Source organism: Carya illinoinensis, chromosome 7 (assembly GCF_018687715.1).
Source record: "Carya illinoinensis cultivar Pawnee chromosome 7, C.illinoinensisPawnee_v1, whole genome shotgun sequence".
Classification (NCBI taxonomy): domain Eukaryota; kingdom Viridiplantae; phylum Streptophyta; class Magnoliopsida; order Fagales; family Juglandaceae; genus Carya; species Carya illinoinensis.
In genome coordinates this window covers 5,282,892-5,306,487 of record NC_056758.1, presented here as the reverse complement: position 1 = coordinate 5,306,487, position 23,596 = coordinate 5,282,892, and the positions used below count along the sequence as shown (strand labels likewise).

At 35.0% G+C, this 23,596-nt stretch overlaps 1 protein-coding gene across 1 annotated transcript; it reads right to left on the bottom strand.

Moving 5' to 3' along the window:
- Positions 1–701: 701 nt before the first annotated feature.
- LOC122316792 (malate dehydrogenase, glyoxysomal) lies at positions 702–5,035 on the bottom strand. The gene is made up of 9 exons (XM_043133580.1): positions 4,805–5,035; positions 4,457–4,672; positions 3,816–4,130; positions 3,163–3,252; positions 2,980–3,063; positions 1,511–1,546; positions 1,295–1,384; positions 1,097–1,191; positions 702–1,006 (listed from the first exon to the last, which is right to left on the bottom strand). The coding sequence occupies exons 1-9, from the start codon at positions 4,874–4,876 to the stop codon at positions 934–936; spliced, it is 1,071 nt and encodes a 356-aa protein (XP_042989514.1). The 5' UTR covers positions 4,877–5,035; the 3' UTR covers positions 702–933.
- Between the last annotated feature and the right edge of the window lie 18,561 nt (positions 5,036–23,596).

The window sequence follows — 23,596 nt, the reverse complement described above, 5'->3', positions numbered from 1 at the left end:
TAACCCTATCCACTTTCTTTTTGGAAAAAATATATATATAATAATTGTAAACCAAATAACATTGTCGTTTAAATGTTTGGTCATGTAATTGCAGGCCCGGCCCGACATGTCATTCCAACCCAACCCAATCTTTCTGATTTCATTTCGACTTCAGAAGTCAGAACCAATCAGTTCGGGTAGAAAGATTTTTAATCTCAAGAGTAACTCGGATTGGGCTGGGATTGAAACTTGTCCACAATAACAGGCCTTTGTAGTGTGGTGGCAGTGGATCTCCAAGCCACATCCCCCGACCGCCCCTCCATGGGCCATCACCCTCCTTCGAGAAGTAGTAGTTGGGCACCAGCTTTTTAATATTTATTTCAACTATAAACACATTTTTAAAAATAAAAAATAAAAACTATGGACGGTATAGTTGTGGAAATATTTTGATTTGAAAAGGGTGTTTCGAGTTTTAATGTAATTAAAATTAGCAGCTTAAGTCTTTCATATAAAAATATTTTTTCCTAAATTATGTTACATGTATGATCAATAACATTACCTAATCTGGCTTGAATCTCTGGCACAGGCTCTGAGAACTGGTTTTGTTAAGAGTGTTAAACTGTTAAAAGTTCCCTTTCCGACGCAAGGAAATTCTAATCTTGGAATATATAAACTCACGGTGTTGTCAAGAAAACCATGCCAAGAAGAAAACCAGTCCTCTCTATCGATAGATACCCCATTTGATTTTTTTCATTACGTGAATTTCAGCTCTGCCCTAAATTATCAAAACCCTTTTTGTGGCTTGAAAGTAGCAACAGTTAAAGGACGCCTACTTCCATCTGATATTGTTCAAAGAAAGAGAACCACTTATTTTGAGGAACCATGATCTCGAATAAAGTTTAAGACCCATTAGACAAGGAATATATATCAAGGGAAACCAGCTTATTCGCCTTCTCATTTTCTGATAAACGAAACTCCCTTCTCGATGCTTGCCGCTAACTCCTTCTTTGCCTTCTCCAAGCCAGCCCTGTCAATAATCATTGAGAATGTTCACACTTACCATATCAGATAGAAAAGGAATTGAATTAAAAACTTCTAAGCAGTAACAACTACAGACCTCTCGTACTCATTCAGAGGGCCAAGAGGATATATTTCCTCGGCTCCAGTACGGCCAAGCCGTACCTTAGATGCAAAGAAAGGAAGTTCAGTCACCTGAAACAGGCAATGCATTAGTCGTTTGAAACTGCAAGACAAATAAAGAAGAAGAAGAAGAATGCTTAAAGATTCTTCAGTAAATGGCACTCCTAAAACATACCGGAGAAGCTACAAATGCACATTCAATAACGCCTGAATCTCCTCTCAAGCCCCTAAGGCATGCATCTGCAAATTTAACAGCAGCATATGCCTGCAGTTTTGTGTTTTTTAATTTTGTTAGATTGAAGCAAGTCCAATTAATAAACATGCAATTCATGTGGAAGTGACTGTTAAAGATTAAAAAACAAGTCTCAAGTAAGATTACAAAATAACTAACCATAGACAGTGTTGCAGAACCAGTTCCAGCTTTTGCCTGCAAACAATAACAATCCACTGTCATAAAACATAACGGCAGGCAACAGGCAGGACCAGAATAAGAGTCCAGTGAAGATGTAACAATCAAAACTCAAGCAAAACTGGGTATCAAGCTTTTTTAAAGTCATAATGTAATGAATCTAGCAGCAAATACTTTGCAATAGGAAATATAATCATCTAGAAGATGAGTTGTATTGAATCGACCAACTGGTTATATATTCTTATAAGCAGAATGATTTATGGTATCATGCACACATGGGTGTCTACTGCATTTCTGGTTGCTAGAAAATAGTTTGCTACATATATGGCAATATGGATTCCCAAAACTACTTAATCCTCACATTGTATTAGATGATACATTGAAGAAAACAGTGCCTACAAAAACATACCATAGCACTGTATCAAATAAACTTTGGAGAGTCATGCTTACAGAATCCTATTGCGAGGCCATATTGCTAGTCATGGCTATCAATATGACTCTCATTCAATACCCTTCATCACTCACACTAGATTCGACAATAATAGGTCACTAAATCTCACTTCATCAGGACACATAACCAAAAAGAATTGGCACCTTCGCTAACCCACTCCTCCAATATTTAAATTATGGAATAGCTATTCAAAAATCTTGTGTCTTAAGGTTTTGCAACTCTTGTGCAGTTCACTTCTTCAGGGAAAAGAAAGAAGTCTCTTCTTCAGGCTCTATATATTCATCTCAACATAGATTCTAAATCCAGCCCAACAAACGCTAGCCCTGATATGACACTCCAACAAGAGCCAGTCAGCGATGTCTCAGTATCTGTCTAGAGTCTAGACCCCAACTCGCAACTTTTCCCACAATTAAAAATCAAGGTAGCCATTTCTACACAACCAAGTCTGAAGAAAGAGAAAGCACCCTCTGAGCGAAAGAGGATGTTAGATGCTTTCTCACTGCATCAGAAAGCCATATGTAACATCAACTGTAATAGTCATTCTTGAACAAGAACTTTGTGTTTGCCTTTCTGACTCATAATTTCAGCCTTAAGCAATCTAGCAGACCTCAAACCATTAAACCTTTCTGGTTTAGCAAAGTGTGTTGCAAATGAGTTAGTTCGCCCCATACTGACAAATGGGTTGTATATCACGTTTTTAGCCACAAAAGCAAGGCCTATGAGACTGAGATCCATTGGACCAAGAAGGTTGCCACATACAAGTCAACCACATCATTGGAAGAATAAATAGGCATAGATCCATGTCAGTTATGAGATAAGATGGATGGTCTTTGTCAGTTGATCTTCTATAAATAGCAACCTACTGGAAGAAACAATTCCATACGTGTGCTAAACAATCCAAGTGAGAAGTTATCATGCAAGTCCACATATGTAGTAGCCTAAAGAGGGAAAGAGAGAGGAAGGGGGAGGGGGGGGGGAGAGGAATTATATATTTCTATACCTCAACAACTTCTGTTCCACCATTTTGAATGCGATCTGTCAGGTAGTCAATTTCTTTCGGGGTGAAAGAGCTAGGAGGTTTAACCTGTATATGATCCGAAGAGCAATCAAATGAGCAAAAATAAGGATCAGCACTAGAGCACAGTACTGGAACGACTTAAGCATTTAAGTACTACTCTTGAACCTGAGATAGAAGGGGTAAAATTGTAACCCCTGCATGACCCCCAACAACTGGAACATCAACTTCTCTAGGGTCAAGACCTAAAACTTCCGCCTGCAGTGAATCCAAAAGAGGACAAAAGTAAGATTTGAGTTATGTTGAGACAAAAAGAAAAAACAATAATTGCAACCCCCCCCCCCCCCCCCCCCCCCCCCCCCACACACACAACAAAAAAAAGCCTTCAAACATATACTTACAGTCGCTGACTTAGTAAGTCATAAATATCTCTGAAGATCTTCTTTCGAGTTATAAATCAACCAAAATGCATCTATCACATGTGAACACGGCGATAGAATAACATACTACCAATATCGCGCATGCTAATATGGACATTGTTCTCTTAACACTAGCCAAACATAGAAGGAAAACAACTTCTACCCCATGGTGGACTCGAACAAAGCCTCAAGTCCCAGCAAAAAGATTTTATGACTTCCTCATAAGTGCTTAGAACATGAACTTTCAGTTGGAAGAATGCAAAATAAAAGGAGGGACAGGGACCATTCAGAGAGCTCAGCTATAACATCGCATATCTATGAAAAATTCTTCGCTAGCTAATTTCAAATTTGATGGTCAACAATACCGCTTAACAGAACCCACATAAAGAAACATACGCATACCACAAAAGTATTAGCTCTAACAACGTCCAGCATTGTGACACCCAAAAGTCGTTTTGGGTCATAGGTGCCTGCTTTCTTGAAAACTTCTGCCGCAATTGGAACTGTGGAGTTAACAGGATTACTGATCAAGTTGACAATAGCATTTGGGCAGCACCTAGAAACTCCTTCACAAAGTGTCTTCACGATTCCAGCATTGATTTTGAATAGATCATCTCTTGTCATTCCCGGTTTACGAGGCACTCCAGCAGGGATGATCACAAGGTCCATGCCAGAAAGGGCATTATCCAGCTGCTGCGGCCCCAAAAACCCACGCACCTATACATATAAAGGTGTCAATTCCAGGTGCCACATTAAAAAACTTCACCCTATAAATTAGAGAGCTTCTAATAAAAAGCTATGGCGAACGACTGTTCCACTGAAAATTGCTGACCCTTGATCATCACCTATAGAAGTTTCGAGCTCAAACAAAAACTCTGGATACATTTTTCTTTGGGTCTCTCATTAAATTGATAACTCCCACGCAAACTAAAAATAATCCAATGGTTACACGAAAATTGGACAAATAGTCAAAGATCATTTTCAAAATCACCGATTAAGTTCAAACGCTAAACGCACAATGAGAAAGAGGAATGAACTTTTACCACAGCACTGGTGTCCATGTGACTGATATCAGCCGTAACACCAGGAGTGTTGACGACATCATAAAGATGAAGAACCGAAACCAGAGGATTTATCTTCATCAACAGGGCTAGAGGCTGCCCAATTCCCCCTGCAGCACCTAAAATCGCCACCTTGAATCCCGGTGCCCCACCTTTTGCCCGGCAATTAGCTGCTCTCAAACCCGAATTCTCCCCCATCTTTTGATCCGCAATTCCACGTACGTTTTCGAATTTTAACACCACCAAAACCATTATAACAAAAAAATATAAGCTTATATTCAATAAATCGATGTGGTTAATTAACGAACTTGGGAAGAGAGAGGTAAAAACCTGGAAACCAGGAGGGTGGAGATGCGCAGAAATTCTTGCAAGCCGTTGGTTGACCTCTGAAGTGGGCTGCATCTTCCTGTTTAGTTTTCCGAGTTATCGAAGCAAAGGACTACGAGATCTCTCATTCAGAGAATATATCTAAACGTATAAATAGAAAGGAATTGAGGATGACGTAAAAGGTTTTCTGGAAAAAAATTGGGAAGTGTGGAAAACTTATCTTATCCTAACGGCCCCAACAGTTGGTTCTTCCGAAAAGGTTCAATTATGAGGAAAAAATAAATAAAAATAATTATTCTGGTCTACAAACATGGCGGATCACGTCTTCTCCGTATTTGGTGTGCCCATACATACGGGTGTGCTTGAAGATTACATTTTGCAGCCCATTTTCCATTATAATGGGCTTCCTAATATGAATGAGGCTGAGGCCGGTGAATCTAAAGCCCATTGAACATCTCTATGTGGGCTTTAAAATAAGCAGAGGCCCGTTGGGTTGGGTTTGAAAGGAAAGTGTTGGGCCTCTATGTGTGGAGTCTGATTGTGTTTGTGACGGTTTAGTTTGGTGGCCAAACTTAACAAGGATTTTGTTATGATTTTTTGTGGATTTTCAAGCTAAGATCCTGAGCATAGGTTTGACTTGATAGGCTCAAGTCGGAGCGATCATGGACAAGCTTCATGAGGGCTTAGGGACGAAGCTTTTGAAAAAATTTTTTTTGACTTATTTTGGCTCTTGATCCAACCTAACTTGCTGATACCGGTTGACAATATTTTTTATGGAAAATTCTACTCGTAACCAACCCTAAGCACCCACAGCGCACCGATTCGACGTGGCAAGTCAAAGAATCAACCTTAAATATTAATGAAACGGTACAATTTTGTTTCAGGAAGCAACAAACTCAAACTAGCGGAATCTAGAAATTTTTTAATCCATTTTATTAAAACTGTTCATTTAGCAAACCCAGTACCCAGTATGTATCTCCTCCCTTCCCCTTCTCCTTCTCCTCCCGCACCCTTCTCCTTCCCCTTCTCCTTCATACATTTTCCTTAGATTTCTCTTCTCCTTCATCTATTCCCACACCCTTCTCCTTTGTCCATTCCGCACCATTCTCCCAAATCTCCTTCAGGAAAACCTTAACTCAACTTGTTTTGTCCATTCCATGGGAATTTTCGTCATCCAAAAGCCCCCTCATGTCGAGCCTAGGTTGAGCTCCACTCTCATTTGCATCATGCCTCCTGAGGTGTGGTCAGCGTTCACCAGCGCCTTCTTAGGTAGGGATCCCTCTCCTTTGCCTCTCTTTAGCTCTCTGTTTCTCCATTGATAATAATATTTATTTCCCACAACTAAGCAACTAACGAAACTAAAAAAAGAAAAAATAGATACATATTTATAAGAAAACAAAATAGATACAGAGGCCTAAGAAGTTGGAAACTATGATTTATTATTATTATAGTGAAATCCACTATTAAGTTAATAGATCATATCTTTGTTTAAGTTATTTTATTTGCACTTGTGAATAATGCCAGGGGGATCTAAAAGTATTGTGGTAGGAATAAATAGATATAGATACATATCTTTGTTTTCATCAATGATGAAAAATAGATACATATCTTCGTTTTCGTCAATGATGAAAAATAAGTAATCCTCTTGGCAATGAGGTGTTCTTTGCAAGCCATTTATTGTTGAATTGGATTTGAGCTTTGAGTAACCATGTGGGCTGAATACTTCATGCCATGTATTTTGGGTTGTTGACTAACATTGTCATCATGAAAACTTCACAGTTCACACTACTGAGGTGGTGGTTTTTTTATTGGAATTTTTTACGGTATGAAAGGATTTACCATGGAAAGATGGAAGTTTAGGAAGATTACATTTAGATTAAACAGAAGCGGAAGGAACTTCCTGCATGGTAAAAATATTGGCAGGATTATCATCCTCTAGGTTTATATTAAAAGATCCACAGATGGATTCACTAGTCGAGGACAGCCATGGAGAGTCAATATCCACTGAAGTCTTTTACCACTAAGATTTATGTAGTACTATCAACTTCCAATAAAAGATTCGCAGAAAAGATAAAAAGAGTAATATTAAAGAAGTCCTACTAATTAAACTACAGTCCAAAACTACAATCCTGCTAATATTAAAGAATGTAAGGTTTAGCAAGTATTGCAAGTAAGATATTGGAATCACAAATCTCTTCTTGCTACTGTTTTTTTTTTTCTTTTTTTCTTTCTACTGATATTGGCATGACAAACCTCTTCACCATACTAATTCTGACTCTTTAGCTGATAGGATGTCAACGTCAATTTCTTCATCTTTTCTTGTTAACCGTACTTTGGCAAACAACCCAATATGCACCTGTGGCCAACCTGCTTTACTTAGAATTTCAAATACACTAACAAATCCTGAACGATCATTCTTTGGTGTCCAAAGTATAATAAACAGGTGGAAAGTTTTTTAGAAAGTTTGTTTATTTTACATACATGTTGTTTGTTTCTTTGTTTTACATACTTAATTTTTTGATTTCTTTCAAGGATTATCACATTGCAACTATTTCAAATAGGCAGATATTAGTGAACATATGAAGATAGAAATTCAAAGGTTAAGAAATGAGTAAGAGCTTCGAAGAAGAGAGGAAGAGATTGTTAAGAGAGAGTTGGGAGTCCACAAAGACCGACTAGATATTCAAAGGCAATAAGCAGACATTAGACATAAACGCATGCTTCTTTGTATCTATTGTGTGATTTTCATTTTAATTTTATTGTACTTCATATGATCATAGTGAATACCCACTGATCAAGACAACTTGATATATGATTGATGTAGTTGGACAAAAGCTCCAAAAACGTATAGACTATATCTATGTGTAGGTAGTCATTATAGTGACCTTATTATGTTGTAACCATGTGTATGTAACTAGGAACTCTATGTATGGTAGAAGTTTACATATTAGCACTGTAATGTTGAAGGGGCTTAATTAACTGGATTTTGTTTCTTCATTAATGGTTGCAATTGGCGCTCTAATGCATCCGTGTTATTTGTAGCTCTAATTATAACCCATTTCTTCAATTATTTTATTTCTGGTAGCATTCTAGCCAATTTTAAAACATTCTAGCAATTGTATTTGAGCATTCTAGCAATCATTTTATTTCTTCCTTCATGCATGTTTTAATGGCATGAATAAGAAGACAATAAGATATGAGCAACAAGCTTCAGTATGGGCATATTCTGTACCAACCATTATATATTCATAAGACACATCATTGAAGTACCCAAGGTCTTCCTCTGTATCAATCATTATATATTCATAAATAATTTTAGCACTTACCCGACTACATAAGCTGCTCTTAATGACATCACTAACACATGAAATACAAATTCCTTTTTTAATAAAGTTTCCCAAGACAAATTCAAAAAGCAAACCAGTACAATGACTTCACACACACCCCCCTCCTCAACATCAGACACAAAACACATCAAAATGGCAAGGTGCTATTAGCTTGGCATGCAAACTAGTGTATCAACATGATGATCATTGCAATAGAGGCCATGTCATTGGTGTGGGCTCAATGGTTTTCTTTTGGGCAGTCTCCAAACCTAACATGCAAACATAATTCATGTAAAAACTCCACATCAAAAACATAATCTGTCAAGACCTTATAAATAATAGTTAAAATAAAAGCAACCAACCATAAAACCTCATAGTGGCATAAAATAACACCATGCAGCTATAAATCATTAAAAACATATGATATCTAACTGTGAACACTCTCTTGAGTCCCAATAACTATCTGTCCAAATAAATTTCTGCATGTGTCTCCTCCATGCAGCTATAAATAATTAAAAACAAGTTAAGTCTAACAAACAATTACACAAGATAGATGAAGCTAAAATTATAATAATGGAGCACTGAGTTGACCTGTATACGTTTTCTCTGCTAAGTAGCCTTCTTCGTCGTAGATCTGACCCTCTCAATCATTGATTTCTTCTTGAGAAATGGTAATTTGCATTTTCCTATCACTGGAGGGGACTCAGTACTTTTTTTGAACTCCCCTATGCAGTAGTATTGACAGTTGTAACTACAACGTTGAAACAAGTTTGAATGCGCGACTTGTTGGTGAGGTAGCTGATGTTCATTGCATATAACTTATGTATCATATCCTCGGCATTCTCATCAGATGACACTGCGTTTGTGGTAACCACGTAGCATACCTTGACGATACATGAATATCTACTCATGTCTGGCCTCGTATCAACTAAGTCATAATAACTTCAGATAAGAATGTATGTCTTTTTTATGTAATTTCTCCATCGATCAAATATGTATTTTTTTGGCACATTTTTCACTTTGTTAACTCTCATAATAGCCAATACATGTCTACACAATATCCCTCTCATTTCAAACAATGCGCATGAACACTTCACATCACATTCAGCCTCATTGAAGTACACCTTTTGGGTCACCTCCTTGATGAAATCATTAATAGCGACTTCATCTTCTACATGGTACGTTGCGATTACATCATCTTTTCGATGTAGAGTTGGAAGAACACCAAGCATCCCCATTGCCTCTCTTTGAACTTATCTAAATTTAGCAGAAAATATAGTGCATACCAAGGGGGCTGATATCATTGAGGAGCCAAAGGTGGGGATGATATTTAAATCTCAAGATGAGTTAGTTTCTTATTATAAAGGCTATAGGAAACAATGGGGTTTTGGGATAATGACACAAAGGAGTCATAGTTTTGAGTATGTGAGCCTTAGATATATCACGCTTGGTTGTTCTCGTGGTGGGAATGCACGGAACCGGACATCAAATGTTGCAAGGCCACGTCCGACATCCAAGACTGACTGTAAAGCAAAGATAAATGCTACGTTTATGGATGGAATGTTAAAGTTATTGAATATTTACAATTCCTACAATCACATCCTAAGTCCACAAAAGTTGAAGTTCTTTCGCTGCAATAGAGAAGTGAGCGAGTCTGTTAAGAGATTGTTAAATACAAAGGATCAGGCTAGCATCAGACTAAACAAGAGTTTCGTAGCGCTTGTGAAAGAAGTGGGTGGGTTTGAGAACTTTCCATTTAGTGAAAAAGACTGTCGTAATTATATTGATAAGGCACGCCACGTTCGACTTGGAAAAGGTGGCGCTGAAACCCTCTGTCAGTATTTTGCTAGGATGCAATACAAGAAATTCTTTTCAAACATCGACCACGATGATGATGGCAGCTTGAAAAATGTCTTCTAAGCAGATGCATGAAGTAAGGCAACCTACAAATATTTTGGTGACGTTGTGACATTCAACACCACATACTGGACAAATAGGTATAGGATGCCATTTGCATAATTTGTTGGTGTAAACCACCATGGTCAGTCAATCCTTTTACGGGCAGAATTGATTTCTAGCGAGGAGAAGGAAACATTTGCTTGGTTGTTTTAGACTTGGCTAAACTATATGGATGGTGAAGCTCCAAAGGCTATTATTACAGATTAAGATAGAGTTATGAAGAATGTGATTGCACTCATCTTTCCTAATACACGATACAGATATTGCTTGTGGCACATATTAAAAAAAGTCCCTGAGAAACTTGGTTCACATCATGTATACAAAACTGGGTTGAAAACTAATTTGCTAAAGTGTGTGTATGACTCTCAAACTGTAGGGGAGTTTGAAAACAGTTGGGAAGTTTCAATTACGGCGTACAATTTGCAGGATGATTGGTTGTAGAGTTTATATGCTGAGCGTTCGTACTGGGTACTAGTATTTGTCTCGGCCTCTTTATCATCTTCGGATTCAGAGGACAAAGATAAGATTTCAACCTCCCTTGAGTCAGGTGTGGGCTCTTGAATTTCTTCAACATGTCTGGAGCTTGCAGATGGAATACCAATCAAATAAGGGAGGCTAATGCTTGAAATTCCAACATAAGATTTTCCTACAGTTTATAACAATAAAAACCAAGATTTAAATCAATATAAGCATTTTAAAAAATACACACCCTACTTAAAGAATGAACTCATCACCTGACAAGGTCTATGAAGATGAGTTGGCATCAGGACGAGGTAAGAAAGGTGGTAACCAAACATGTGGTATTGGTGCATGGCCCCCATGCATATAGCTTGAGAAATCCGGATAAAAGGACACCGGTATCACCTAACATATAGATCAATAATGAAAATTAACTAAAGATGTAATATTAATAACAATATGGTGTCAAATTAATATTCAAAGTACCTGGCTTGTTGGATTGATAGATGCATTTGTACTAGGAGATGTTGACAAATATGTATAAAATGGTCTTGGTATCAGCTAAGATGTCAACAACCATGTCATGATATTGAGCAAAAAAACTAAAAGAGGTGAGAATACTCCACATACCTGAGTTGATGGATTTCTTAATGGATTTGTGGTAGGAGACGTTATAGGAGATGCATGCTCTTTCTCTTTCCCTTTCTCCATCTACATAATATTTACTAATATTTTAGAACAATAACAATTATCTAGAAAAATTGAAGTTACTTAAGCTTTTAACTAGAACTACTTGTCAAAGCTAGTAGTTTTAGTTAACTACTTGGTAGCAGAATTTATAGAGTTCAAAAAATCTAAAAGCATCCCAAATTCAATTAACACACAACATAAATCATGGAAGAGCTATCCCACCTGCTACTTGGATATGCCTAACTCATATAAGGTTGGATTGGTGACCCATAAGCCTCAACTCACACAACAATCCCTTCGTCAAGCTCCTCCACCCCCAATTAAGTTATTTACCAATAAAACACTAGAGGATCCTCAATGCTAAAAACTCAATGACCCTTATTGCATCCAAAAACACATTTCAACTTCTGCATTAGGATTGGTTATATACAGAGTGACAAGACTTAGAAACAATACCCAGCCTAACAAAACTAGTGTAGAAGCATCAACCTTAAGATTGTAAAGTAGATTGCAAAAATTCTAGTTCCGATACATGTCGATTCCTCAGTGCAGTAACAATCATAGGTTTAATCCTATGTTATCAAAACTACTTGCATAGTTCTCTTGCTATGGTTACATGGTTGTATATATATTATTTAAGAAATAAAAAACATTGTTGTATATATCTATTATTTAAGGGAAAAAAAACACTTCCTTTTTAAACAGAGTTAGCTCACAAGGTTGCAGGTTCCCAAACTTTACTTTTACTAGTTGAGGTTGGCTTCATTAAATTGGCAGATGATGAAACTCTCTCAGAAGCGCAAAATCGCTTGAAGCAAGTGCCAAATTGCAAAATCGGAATTAACAATGATAATGGAGATGGAGTACTTGAGACCGTCACGAGTAGAGGAGAATGTCGCGTGCAGAGGAAACCATCGACACAGAGGATGACCATTGCGCACAGAGGAGATCATTGGCATAGAGGAGACAGTCGGCACAGAGGAAACCAGCCAAAAGTTAGATGAAGAGATTTGGGATGGGATTTGGGGGAGATGAAGGGATCTGCAGATTTGAGGCGTTGAGGAAGGAGAGAACGAAATCAGGCGATTTATTTCTATTTGTTTTCCCTCTTCTCTGTTTCTTTCTTGTTTTTTTTTTAATAATATTAAGCATCTAAAAATGACGCCACCTCAGCATGGGTAAGCAATAGTTACAAAGTTTCGCTTGTACGTAACATTATTGATATTGTATTATTCTCTCAAATGGATGCTGCATTGTATTTGCTTATCATTTAAAATAAAATTTTTTATAGCTCCATGAACATAGGCATATTGTCGAATCACGTAAAACTTAAGTTGTGTGTGATTGATTATACTTTTTATTTTACTTTTTCTCTTATCGTTTGTAACATAAAAGAGTACAAGTTTTACCTAAATAAAAATATAAATATAATAGGAGAAAGAGTAGAGAATAAGGTCTAAAATTTACAAATAGCTACCGACACAAATAGATCCCCTCATGATTTGGGTGCTTGTTGTTTTAGAAAAAGTATAATTATTATTTTTTAACTAAAGTTGTTTAGAAAAATCATTTTTGAGAAGCATTCTAAAAGAAGTAAGGTACAATTGTCAAATGCAATGTCTTAAAATTTATTGGGGATATATATACACTTGGAAGCTGGTAATTGGAGATAAATTTAACATCCTATAAGTGGTATCATGCCTAGAAAGACAAACAAGTAAACATACTATATTCGCAATTGAAAAAATATATTCATCATTTATTTTTTCAGCATCCTTTCATAATCCTATTATGTGGCATTAAATGATAGGTTCACAAGTAAAATATAATAAAAAAATTTCAATCATCTAATACCATATCGTGAGAAGATGAGAATTGATATGATGAGTAACATTACTCATCCCAATTTTACGAGTGTTAAAAATCTCTACACACATGAATCATGATGGGAATTACCCGTTGTACATAGTACTTTATCATGATGTCTAGTTTTTAGATTTTCTTGCATGCTTTGACTGAATTGTACAATGGTGATTATGGAACATCATATAGAAATAAGAAGGAAACAAAAGACAGATAACTCTACTGAACATGTCTATTTATACTATGGTATCAATCATTATATGAATATCATTTTCATTCATTTTAATCTAAGAAATGAGATAAAATTACTGATTATGTTTTTTTTTGAGTAAATTAACATTTTATTGAGAGTAAATAGACATAACTCAAGTATACAAAAAGTATACAAACAGCAACACCTAGTTATAGAAATTTGGAGTTAGAAAGTGATACAAGAAGATTATAAAAGCAAACACTATTAAAAACACAAGATGAAACCCACAAAAATAAAGTATGGAAAAAAGAAACTTCAAAAATCATCCGGAGAATGTTCATTATCTTCAAAATTGTGGCCATTCCCTTCAAGCCATAGGCACCACATGATACATAGAAGAATAATTTTCTAAATATCCACATTTAGTGATTTTGCCTTACGTCGTTACCAACAAGCAAACAAATCAACCACCCTCTTGGGCATCGCTCAAGCAATACCCATTCTATTAATAATCTCCCCCCATAACATCCTTGCCACGTTACAATGAAGTAAAAAATGATTGAGGGACTTCTCACTCCTCTTACACATATAACATCAATCTGTTACAACGGGATCCTTCTTTCTCAAGTTATCCATAGTTAAATTTTTCTCTAGAGATGTAATCCAACCAAAAAAAGCAATCTTAAGCACACCTTAGTTTTCCAAATACACTTCTACGAGAATGAAGTATAATTATGACCCAAAACCTTATACAAATATCACATAGTAAACTTCATACTATCAATATTCATCCAAAGCATCATGTCCACATCATTATTGTCAATATGCACAGTATGCAATAAAATGAAAAAAATAAAAATAAAAGTAGCTTCAATTTCCCAATCAATAAAACAAACATTCCATAATAGAGAACCATTTCAAAAATCCAATAACTCAAACACCGAAACCTCCTTATCAAGAACCAATCAAAAGAGAGAACAAAATATGGTCTTAAGAGTTGAATCTCCACACCAATAATCTTGCCAAAATCTGATTCTGGATCCATTACCAATTGTAAAACTAATAAATCGACCAAAGGCATCCCATCCATTTCTAATGTTCTTCCACAAACTATGCCATACGCATTTCTCCCTTCATTTGAACACCAAACCCCTCGCAAACTCTCATACTTCAAATTAATAATATTTTTCCATAAAGACTCCCCTTCCAAATGGTATCCCTATAACCATTTCTCAAGGAGTGTATTATTAAATGACTTCATATTTCGGATTCCTAACCCTCCACTAGATATTGGTGTACATACCTTATTCCACTTAATTGGGTATAATTTAGTCTCTTTTCCAATCCCACCTCACAAAAAAGTTTGAAATTTTGCTCAATTCGATTAGCCACACTTGTTGGCAAAGAGAAAATGAAAAAATAATAATAATAATAATAATAAGTGAGAAGATTAGAGATTGCATTCTTAATAAAAGTGGTTCTTCCCCTTCTCGAAAGATACAACATTTTCCAACCAGTCAATCTCCTTTTAGTTTTCTCCACAACCCCCAAATAGCCTTAGTTTTGAAGGAAGGCCCAAAAGGAAGCACCAGGTATTAATTGACAAAGAAGCAAACTTACAACCCAAACTACCTGTCATCTTTCTAATGTCCCTAACTTTGCCCATTGCTACCATCTCAAACTTCTCAAGGTTCACCTTAAGTCCATAAGCAAGTTCAAAACAAATCAAGAGAGCCTTCAACGCCTAATTATGACTAAGATTTGTATCACAAAGTAGTAATGTATCATTAGCAAATGGGAGACATTAAAAACCATTATTAGTGCTTTCCACAAAAAAGCCAGATAGAAATCCTGCATCAATCACCACCTTCAACATCTGACTAAGTGCATTCATAACAATTACAAAAAGAAAATGGCACACCGGATCCCTTCATCTCAATTCACATGTGTTGTTGAAGAAACTAGCAAGGATACCTAGAAAATCAAACAGTGGTAACACAATATTTGATCCACAGATGCCATCTCTCCCCAAGACCACATCTCTCAAGTAAATAAAAGAATAAAATCTCAATTCACATGGTCTATCCACACTTCTCAACACCTCCTACCACAAATCCATCAAATATTCTAGTAATCCAAGTATTTAAATTATTAATGCAAGTTCGTTTAGCTATTTTATTGATGTATATTTTTGGATTTTTTTACTTTCTTTTTGGTCATTTTATATCTTAGGTAATATCAACACCGTTCTATCAAATATTCCAACAACCAAAGTATCCACAATATTAATTCAAGTTCATTTAGCTTTTTTATTGATGTAAAATATATATGTATATATATTATTTCTTTTTGGTTGGTTTATATATTAGGTGATACCAACACCATTTTTTGGTTGGTTACCACCATTTACTCCTCATTCTGATGGCTACCCATTTGCATAGACTAGTCAGGTTATAAGTTCATCCCTTAGTTGTATGTTCATTTAAAGCTTGCTTATAATGATTTATATATTGATTTTATTTTATTTTTTGTTGTAAACTGCAGGGAAATGTTATATCCCCATTTGACTCTTCAATTAGCCCTCCAATTGGTGTACACACTACAAGCTCAAGCTATGTCGAAGAAGTTCAAGAGGCCACACTTGAGTCCATGGAGGCCAAAATTTTATCTCCATCTGGCTATAATACTAGTGAATCCAATGATGATGACGACTTCAAGACATAAAATAGAATGCATACCAATGGGGGTTATAGCATTGAGGAGCCCGAGTTGGGATGGTTTTTAAATCCGAAGAAGATTTAGTTTCGTATTATAAGAGTTATGATAAACAATGTGGTTTCGGGATAATGATGTAGAGGAGTAAGTAGAAAGTGAATAGGAGTCTCAGATATGTCACATTGGGTTGCTCTCGTGGTGGGAAGGCACAAAACTGAATATCAAATGTCGCAAAGCCAAGTCCAACATTAAAGACAGACTATAAAGCAAATATAAATGCTATGTTCATTGATGGGGTGCTTAAAGTGTTAACAGTTCACAATTCCAACAATCACGACCTTAGTCCACAAAAATCAAGGTTCTTTCGTTACAATAGAGGAGTGAGCGAGTCTATAAAGAAAGTGTTAGATACAAATAACCAAGCTAGCATTCAAATGAATAAGAGTTTCATCGCTCTTGTGTAAGAAGCGGGTGGGTTTGAGAACTTGCATTCTAAAAAAAAGACTGTTGTATTAACATAAGGCCCGCCACCTGTGACTTGGAAAGGGTGGCGCTCAAGCCCTTCGAGAGTATTTTGCTAGGACAGTGCAAAAATGATGATTTTTTTCACATTAATGGATTTGGATGATGATTAGTCTAGGTTGATAAATATTTTTTGGAAGGATGCATGAGCTAAGGGAGCGTATAAATACTTTGATGATATTGTCACATTCAACATCACATATTTGAAAAATAGGTATAAAATGCCATTTGCATCGTTAATGGGTGTAAACCACCATGGTCAGTCAATCCTTTTGAGCACAAGATTGATTGATAGTGAGGATATAGAAGCTTTTACATGGTTGTTTCAAACTTGGTTGACATGTATAGATGGTATGATGGGCACCAAAGTAGACCAAGTTTTAAAGATCATTTTTAAGATCAAAAGTTAAGAAAGTCAAAGAAACTATGTAAGGATGGGTGCAATTCACTTGAAATGAAGCTAGTAAGAGTCCAACACTCAAGATGAGTTTGAGAGGATGAGATTTAGTTTTTATCCATGTGATATGCTATGGAAGACATGACTTGGACCTATTGTTATTGAAGGCCTTGGACCTATTTATTTCATTGACTTTTAATTAGTTATAAGAATTAGTCTAGTCACTCCGAGTGCTATTATTACAATTCAAGATAGAGCTGAAAAGTGAAATTGCACTCGTATTTCCTAATATTTGACATAGATTTTTTTTGTCGCACATACTAAAAAAAAATACCTGAGAAGCTCGATTCTCATAGTGCATACAAAACTAAGTTGAAGAGTCAATTACTTAAGTATGTGTATAACTCTTAAACAATTGAGGAGTTTGAGAGATGTTGGGAAGTGATAATTACGACATACAACTTACATGAACATGTTTGATTGAAAAGTTTATACACAGATTATACGTATTGAGCATTGGTTTTCTAAAATATTGCTTTTGGACTAGGATGAGAATGACCCAATGCAGCAAGAGTATGAATGCTTTCTTTGACGAGTATGTTCATGAACGGACAAACTTTAAAGAGTTTGTGGATCAGTTGGATAATGCGTTGAGGAAGAAGATTGAGGATGAAATTGAGGTAGACTTCCACTTATTTAATGTATCAATTCTAGTCATCTCTACCAATCCCCATAAGAAGGTATTTCAGGAGTTGTACACAAACTCGAAATTTAGAGAGGTTCAACAAAAAATAATGAGAATGCTCAATTGTCTTCTCGTTCTATACAAAAAATAGTATGTAATTACAACATATTATGTAAAAGACAAAGTTCATGTTGAGACATTCATAAAGGATGTTGCTCATTTTGTGTACTTCAATGAGGCTGAGAGCTAGGCGAAGTAAGTGCGGATTGTTTGAGATGAGGTGGATATTGTATAGACATGTGTTTATCATTTTCAGGTTTAATCGTATTTGTTAGTTGCCAAAGAAGTACATACTGGACCGTGGGAGAAAAGACATTAAAAGGTGATATGCTCTTATCTAAAGTAGTTATGATAAAGTTGTGGTGAGACCGGAAGTGAGCAGATATTGACATATAATCAAGATTTGTTACAATGTCGCAACAAATACAGCATTATGTGATGAGCATATGGATGATATGATTGAAAATTTGTATGCAGTGAATGACGTCTATTGCAGCAATAAGCCACCCCTTGATTGCTTGGTTGCAATCCCTATTGTCGACATGACTACAATTAAGAGTTCAAAAAAAGTACTCAGCCCGTTTGTTGTGAGAGGCAAAGGTAGACCATCATCATTGAGAAGAGCAGGAAGAATGGAGAGACTGTACAAACCCACTTTGAAGAGAGCAATTCAAAAGGGAAAATATAAGCAGGTACATACACCGTAATCACATTACTTATAATTTCAATTTCACTTATCTTTTGCAATTGTTTGTTAGACTTTAATTGATTATTTTTCTATTCATTTATAGCCACATGGAGGATATGCACAAGTCATTGACACATGCAGGAATCTATTTCCCCAAACAGTGTTTGAGACTGAAGAGAGCCTTCTCATTTAGGTTTATCACCTCCCACTATGTAATTTTTAATAGTATACTTATATAGAATTATAGTTAAACCTACTTATAGTTTGTCTGTAAGGTGTAGATGCATGGAAACATAGTCGAAGTTTTAGAATCTAGTGGCCAGATTGGAGAAATAGTCATTCAGACTCAAGAAAGTATAATTGGATCTTGTCTAATTATTTTATGCACAAGTATGGAGTTACAGGTATTGGTAGGACATGTTTTATTTCTCTTAATGGAACTTTAATGGAGAACTCAATATGTTTCTCTATTTTTTCTACAAAAATAATGATGAATATTTGTACAAAATGGGATTGGATAGCACTTTGGACACTTGCAGGCTGAATATTTATGGAAATACTTTCGAACAATGGTTTTTGTCTTTTGTTGGTATATTTCTTGACACTCAAATTAGAGATGTACAATACATTGTTTATGTTTTAGTTTGGAAACTGAACTGGTATATTTCATTCCATGGTTATATGTTGAGTTGTAAGTGTTAATTAATACTTGTGAAATAGGTAGTATGTTATTTATATGCAATGGAATGAGGTGCTGCTTGGACAGCCCAAACTATATCTTGTTAAAGTTAAATCAGGTACTTGAATGAGGTTCTAACTATATAAAATGAGTGGAGAAATTTGCCATGTAATTACATGATGGTTTCTTTTGCTATGATTTTTGCAGTTGAATCTCCCATTTATAAGTACCTAGAGTACTGATGCACATGATTCTTTCCAGCTTGCTACAAAGCTTAGGAAATATATTAATTTTCTCACAAATATCACACTTCACAGGTTGATACAAAACTTAGCAAACCTGAACATGAAGGCCACAAAAGCCCCACCATACACAAAGACAAAGTCACTTACAAGAAAGTTCACAACTAGTTAGTTGATATACATAACAAAGGCCACAAAAGTACGATATACAAAATTCCCTCCCATAGTAGGGTTTCACTATGACCGTACGAAATACAATGAAATTAATATAGAAATAATCCAATACACACGAAGTAGTCTGCATTTTGTTAAGATATTTGCTTCTTGCCATTGAATAGCGAGTTGGTTGTTGTGGACCTCAAACTCCCTATTCAGAAGTTGTTCCTTTCTTTTTTGAAGCTCCTTCTCCTTCCTTAACAATTCAGTTTCTATCTTGGTAAGTTCTTTTTTATCTATCTTCACCACTATCTGCCCATTTGAAATAATTGTAATATGGTAATTCCTAATGACTACAAACAAACAATCGATACTTAGGTATCAAAATTCTATACAAACCGATGAAACAACAATTAGTCTTCCCATTGTTCCTACCTTTGTATTGTAATTTGGACACCCAAAGAATGATCTCCTAGAATTTCTTGATGTGTTTGATGTTTTGAGTGGAGCCTTATCACCGTAGATGCATATTAGGTCATTCCTCACAGTATGATTAATAAGAGAAAATGAAGAAACTGGTGATGATATCTTAAATCTATAATAGCACATTATTTTATAAGTCAGTAATGGCAATATTTTACAAATCTGTAATCAATGAAGTTATTATCATTCAGCAGCAACATGTGCAATAGTAGTTTATCCATAGTCTCTGTTTGCTGTCAAATGAGACATTAGAACTGGTTGGAGAGGCATAATCAAGTTTGATGTGCAATCAAAAGAGCCTAGGCATTAACTCTACCTTTTAACTCTTCCTTTCCAAAAGAGTTATTTCAACCAAAAAAAATTAAAAATTAAAACTAAAAGCAAGGTTATTTGACATTTGACAGAAAATCTTTTTATTTTCTAGAACACAGAATTAAGAAACTAAAAAAAAAGAAGAAGAAGAAGCAAATTGCCATTGAATGATGCAGTATACGGCTCTCAAAATCTCTAAACGATTAAAAATAATTCCAAAGGCAACACCATGAATTGACGATTTGGGCTCTTTTTGGTTGAGTGAAATATTTATGAAGTGCAGAAGTCTTGGTAGAGCTAAATCTTTTAAAAGCACATAAAAATCTACAACTAGCTAAATGTGCCACCTAATTTTGCTTTTTTCAACCACCTTTTTAAATCAAAAAGCATAGATCCAACTTTCTCATTTCACTTCATCAAGACCAAAAGAACAAGTTGTTGGGAAGCCATAATCTTATCTCACAATTCCAATACTTCATTGTCCATCTTCTTCGAACCTTCAATTCAACTTAAAAGGTTTACATGTACCTCAAGCCTTCCAGTATTTTAGGCTCTAAAATGACTCGATTTGGAAAAATGACATCCTTCTATTAAATGGATTTAGATCTAAAAGACATAAAACATGTCTTACACTGGTGGAAAAATATTTAGTATTAAAATATATTCTAAAAACAGGTATAAAAGAGTAAAAAATAACAAGAACTCAGTCTCAAGACTAAGATTATTTACAGTACCATCTATCATTCTCTCCCCCATTGAAGGAGCTGAAGTTAGAAATTCCATCATATAGTATCAAAACTGGTTAGCTCCATTCAGATGCAACCCCACAAGTTTCAATCTATGATGTTAACAAGCTTGTGACTTGTACTTGGGTTCCTATCATGCTACTCTGTCTTGTTGTTTCACCTAAAAACCTACGTATAAAAATTTAGTACATGCAGGAATCAGTGTTTTTATTTATTTTTACAGCAACGGTGTATATATATATATACATATATATATGTTTATGGCTGGTGTTTTACAACAAGCATTACTTATGCTAGTGGCTAGTGAGGGTCACTCGGACCTTGGTGTTCTTGTTTCTAATCTAGAAACCAATCTAGAGTTAGGTCTAAAGGGTTGTGTCCTGGTTTCTAATCCAAAAAGCCTCCTCCTACCCAAATTAAAAAGTTATCCAACAACTACAAATTAAAAACCTAATGTTTTCAACAAATACATAAACATGCATATCCACAAGATAACCAACAATTATCAAGGGACCCCCTTCAAAAATATGAACAATTGGTATCAAAATACAACTAGAGATTAGGGTTTCAGCACATAACAAATAAAAACGATCAAAATTGGTTTAAAAAATTACAAAGAGAGAGAAACATACTAATTGTGTCTGAATTGGCTTGTAGAGTGAGGACGAATAAAGTCACAACAACAACAAAAATCCTAGAAGGAGGCTGAGTATGTGGCTTGCAGAAGCTACGATGAGGACTTCAACGAAGGAGAAGAGCTGCTGGGAGAATGGGGAAGAAGAAGAAGGGTGAAACACACCATTTCAATAACCCAGCAACAGTCCATTTCAATTTCGTCTCTCGTCCTCCAATCCACACTGTTTCATTAACCCAGCACCATTCTGTTTCAATTTCACCTCCCACCAAAAGCAATCCGCACCATTTCTTTAACCTAGCCCCATTCCATGTCATCTTTGTGCTCAAGGGGTGCACTAATTCGACTACAAATAGCATTTTTGTTTATGAAGATAAAGGTTTGCGTGAGAATAAAAGAATATTTTTAGTTTAAGTTGATAAATATTCTGATGGATGTTAGATTCTTGTGAAATTCTTGAATAACTTTTCTTAAGTGAAACTACAAACACAACACGTCTAAATCTTTATATATATATATATATATATATATATATATATATACATATATAAGTTGTGTGAGTTGTTTATTTAGGTTCTAAGTGATATTGCTGCTTTTATCAAGTAATAATTGGTCTATCAGGTAAGTAAGTTTAATTAATTTGGTATTTTTATTAAAAGTTTTTTAACACTTTTTTTTTTTTTTTATTAAGCATGTATAAAGTATTCTTGCTCAGAAAATTTATTTCTGCATTGCATAATGAATGTTAGAACATCCCAAAGTAAATTAGTATTTCATTAAATGTGTGATTTGAATCTAAAAGAAAATAATTGCTTCATATATATATATATATATATATGTATATATATATATATATATATATATGTATATATACATATATATATGTATATGTATATATAGCATGAACTTTTATGTAAGTAATCATGGCATATCATGAATATTCATAGATGATTATTTTTTAAACTTTATGTTAACTATGTTATGGTTACGTGAAATAATATATGAATTTTATGTTAGTACAATTTCATTACTAAATTATGTTTTGGAGGATCACTACATCGAATGATTTCGAGAAGATATAGACCCGTTAAATGGGAAATGTATTGTAAGGAGGATAACTTCACTGAATTAAGGACACTGAAAAAGTGTAGATCCTAATTAAACAAAGTAGTAAAGGGGAATAATAACTATACTAAAGGACATTGAGAATATGTAAATCTCAAATGGAGAATATATAGTTTATGGGATTGATCACTACCGGCCTTGAAATTGGTAGTTTCCCATGTGAGGGAATTTTTGAAAGATCTTCTTTTCGTGGTACAAGATTTTCAATTTATACTCAATATTATGATTTTATTTTTTGTTTTTATTTTCAGTTCATTTTAAATTTTATAAATAAACTTCATATATTACATCCAGCTTATATCAATCCTACCTGCCAGGTCTTGAACTTACCTACTACCTATGAAACTTCTCATTTTAGAGATATTTATAAAGAGAAGCATACCAAGAAGGAGGCTTAGAGGACACGTGGGATAGTTAGAATGAGAGCTATGGAATAAGTGTCTTCTATAGAATTGTTAGGTGCGGTTTGGATAGTGATTAGATGAGATGAGATGAGATGATTTTAGATAAAAGTTAAATAAAATATTGTTAGACTATTATTTTTAGATTTAAAAATATTGTTAAATTTATGTATATTATATTTTGTATGAAAATTTAATAAAATTATTATAATGAAATGAAAAGAGATGAAATGCTTTCACTATCCAAACGGGAAACTTTTATTCGAAATATTTTTTATGAGAGAACAATTTGAGTTGGTTTATTGTTCCAAACTCAATTTATTATGGATCAGATTTTTAACTCATTTAGTACTCTTGTTATTATTTAAGTTACCATTACGACGTGGATAGATTCACCCCCATCATTTAAGAAAAATTGGGGTACGTGTGACATTAATCATTTTGGTGGGTGAATTATCAC

Bases quoted from the DNA above. Each gene is read 5' to 3' on its own strand.
- LOC122316792 (XM_043133580.1), bottom strand. From the start codon at position 4,876: ATGCAGCCCACTTCAGAGGTCAACCAACGGCTTGCAAGAATTTCTGCG. The intron at 3,064-3,162 runs GTTCAAGAGTAG...GATCATATACAG, and splicing joins TTTTACCCCTTCTATCTCAG to GTTAAACCTCCTAGCTCTTT. The intron at 1,547-2,979 runs GTATAGAAATAT...TATTGTTTGCAG, and splicing joins GTGGAACAGAAGTTGTTGAG to GCAAAAGCTGGAACTGGTTC.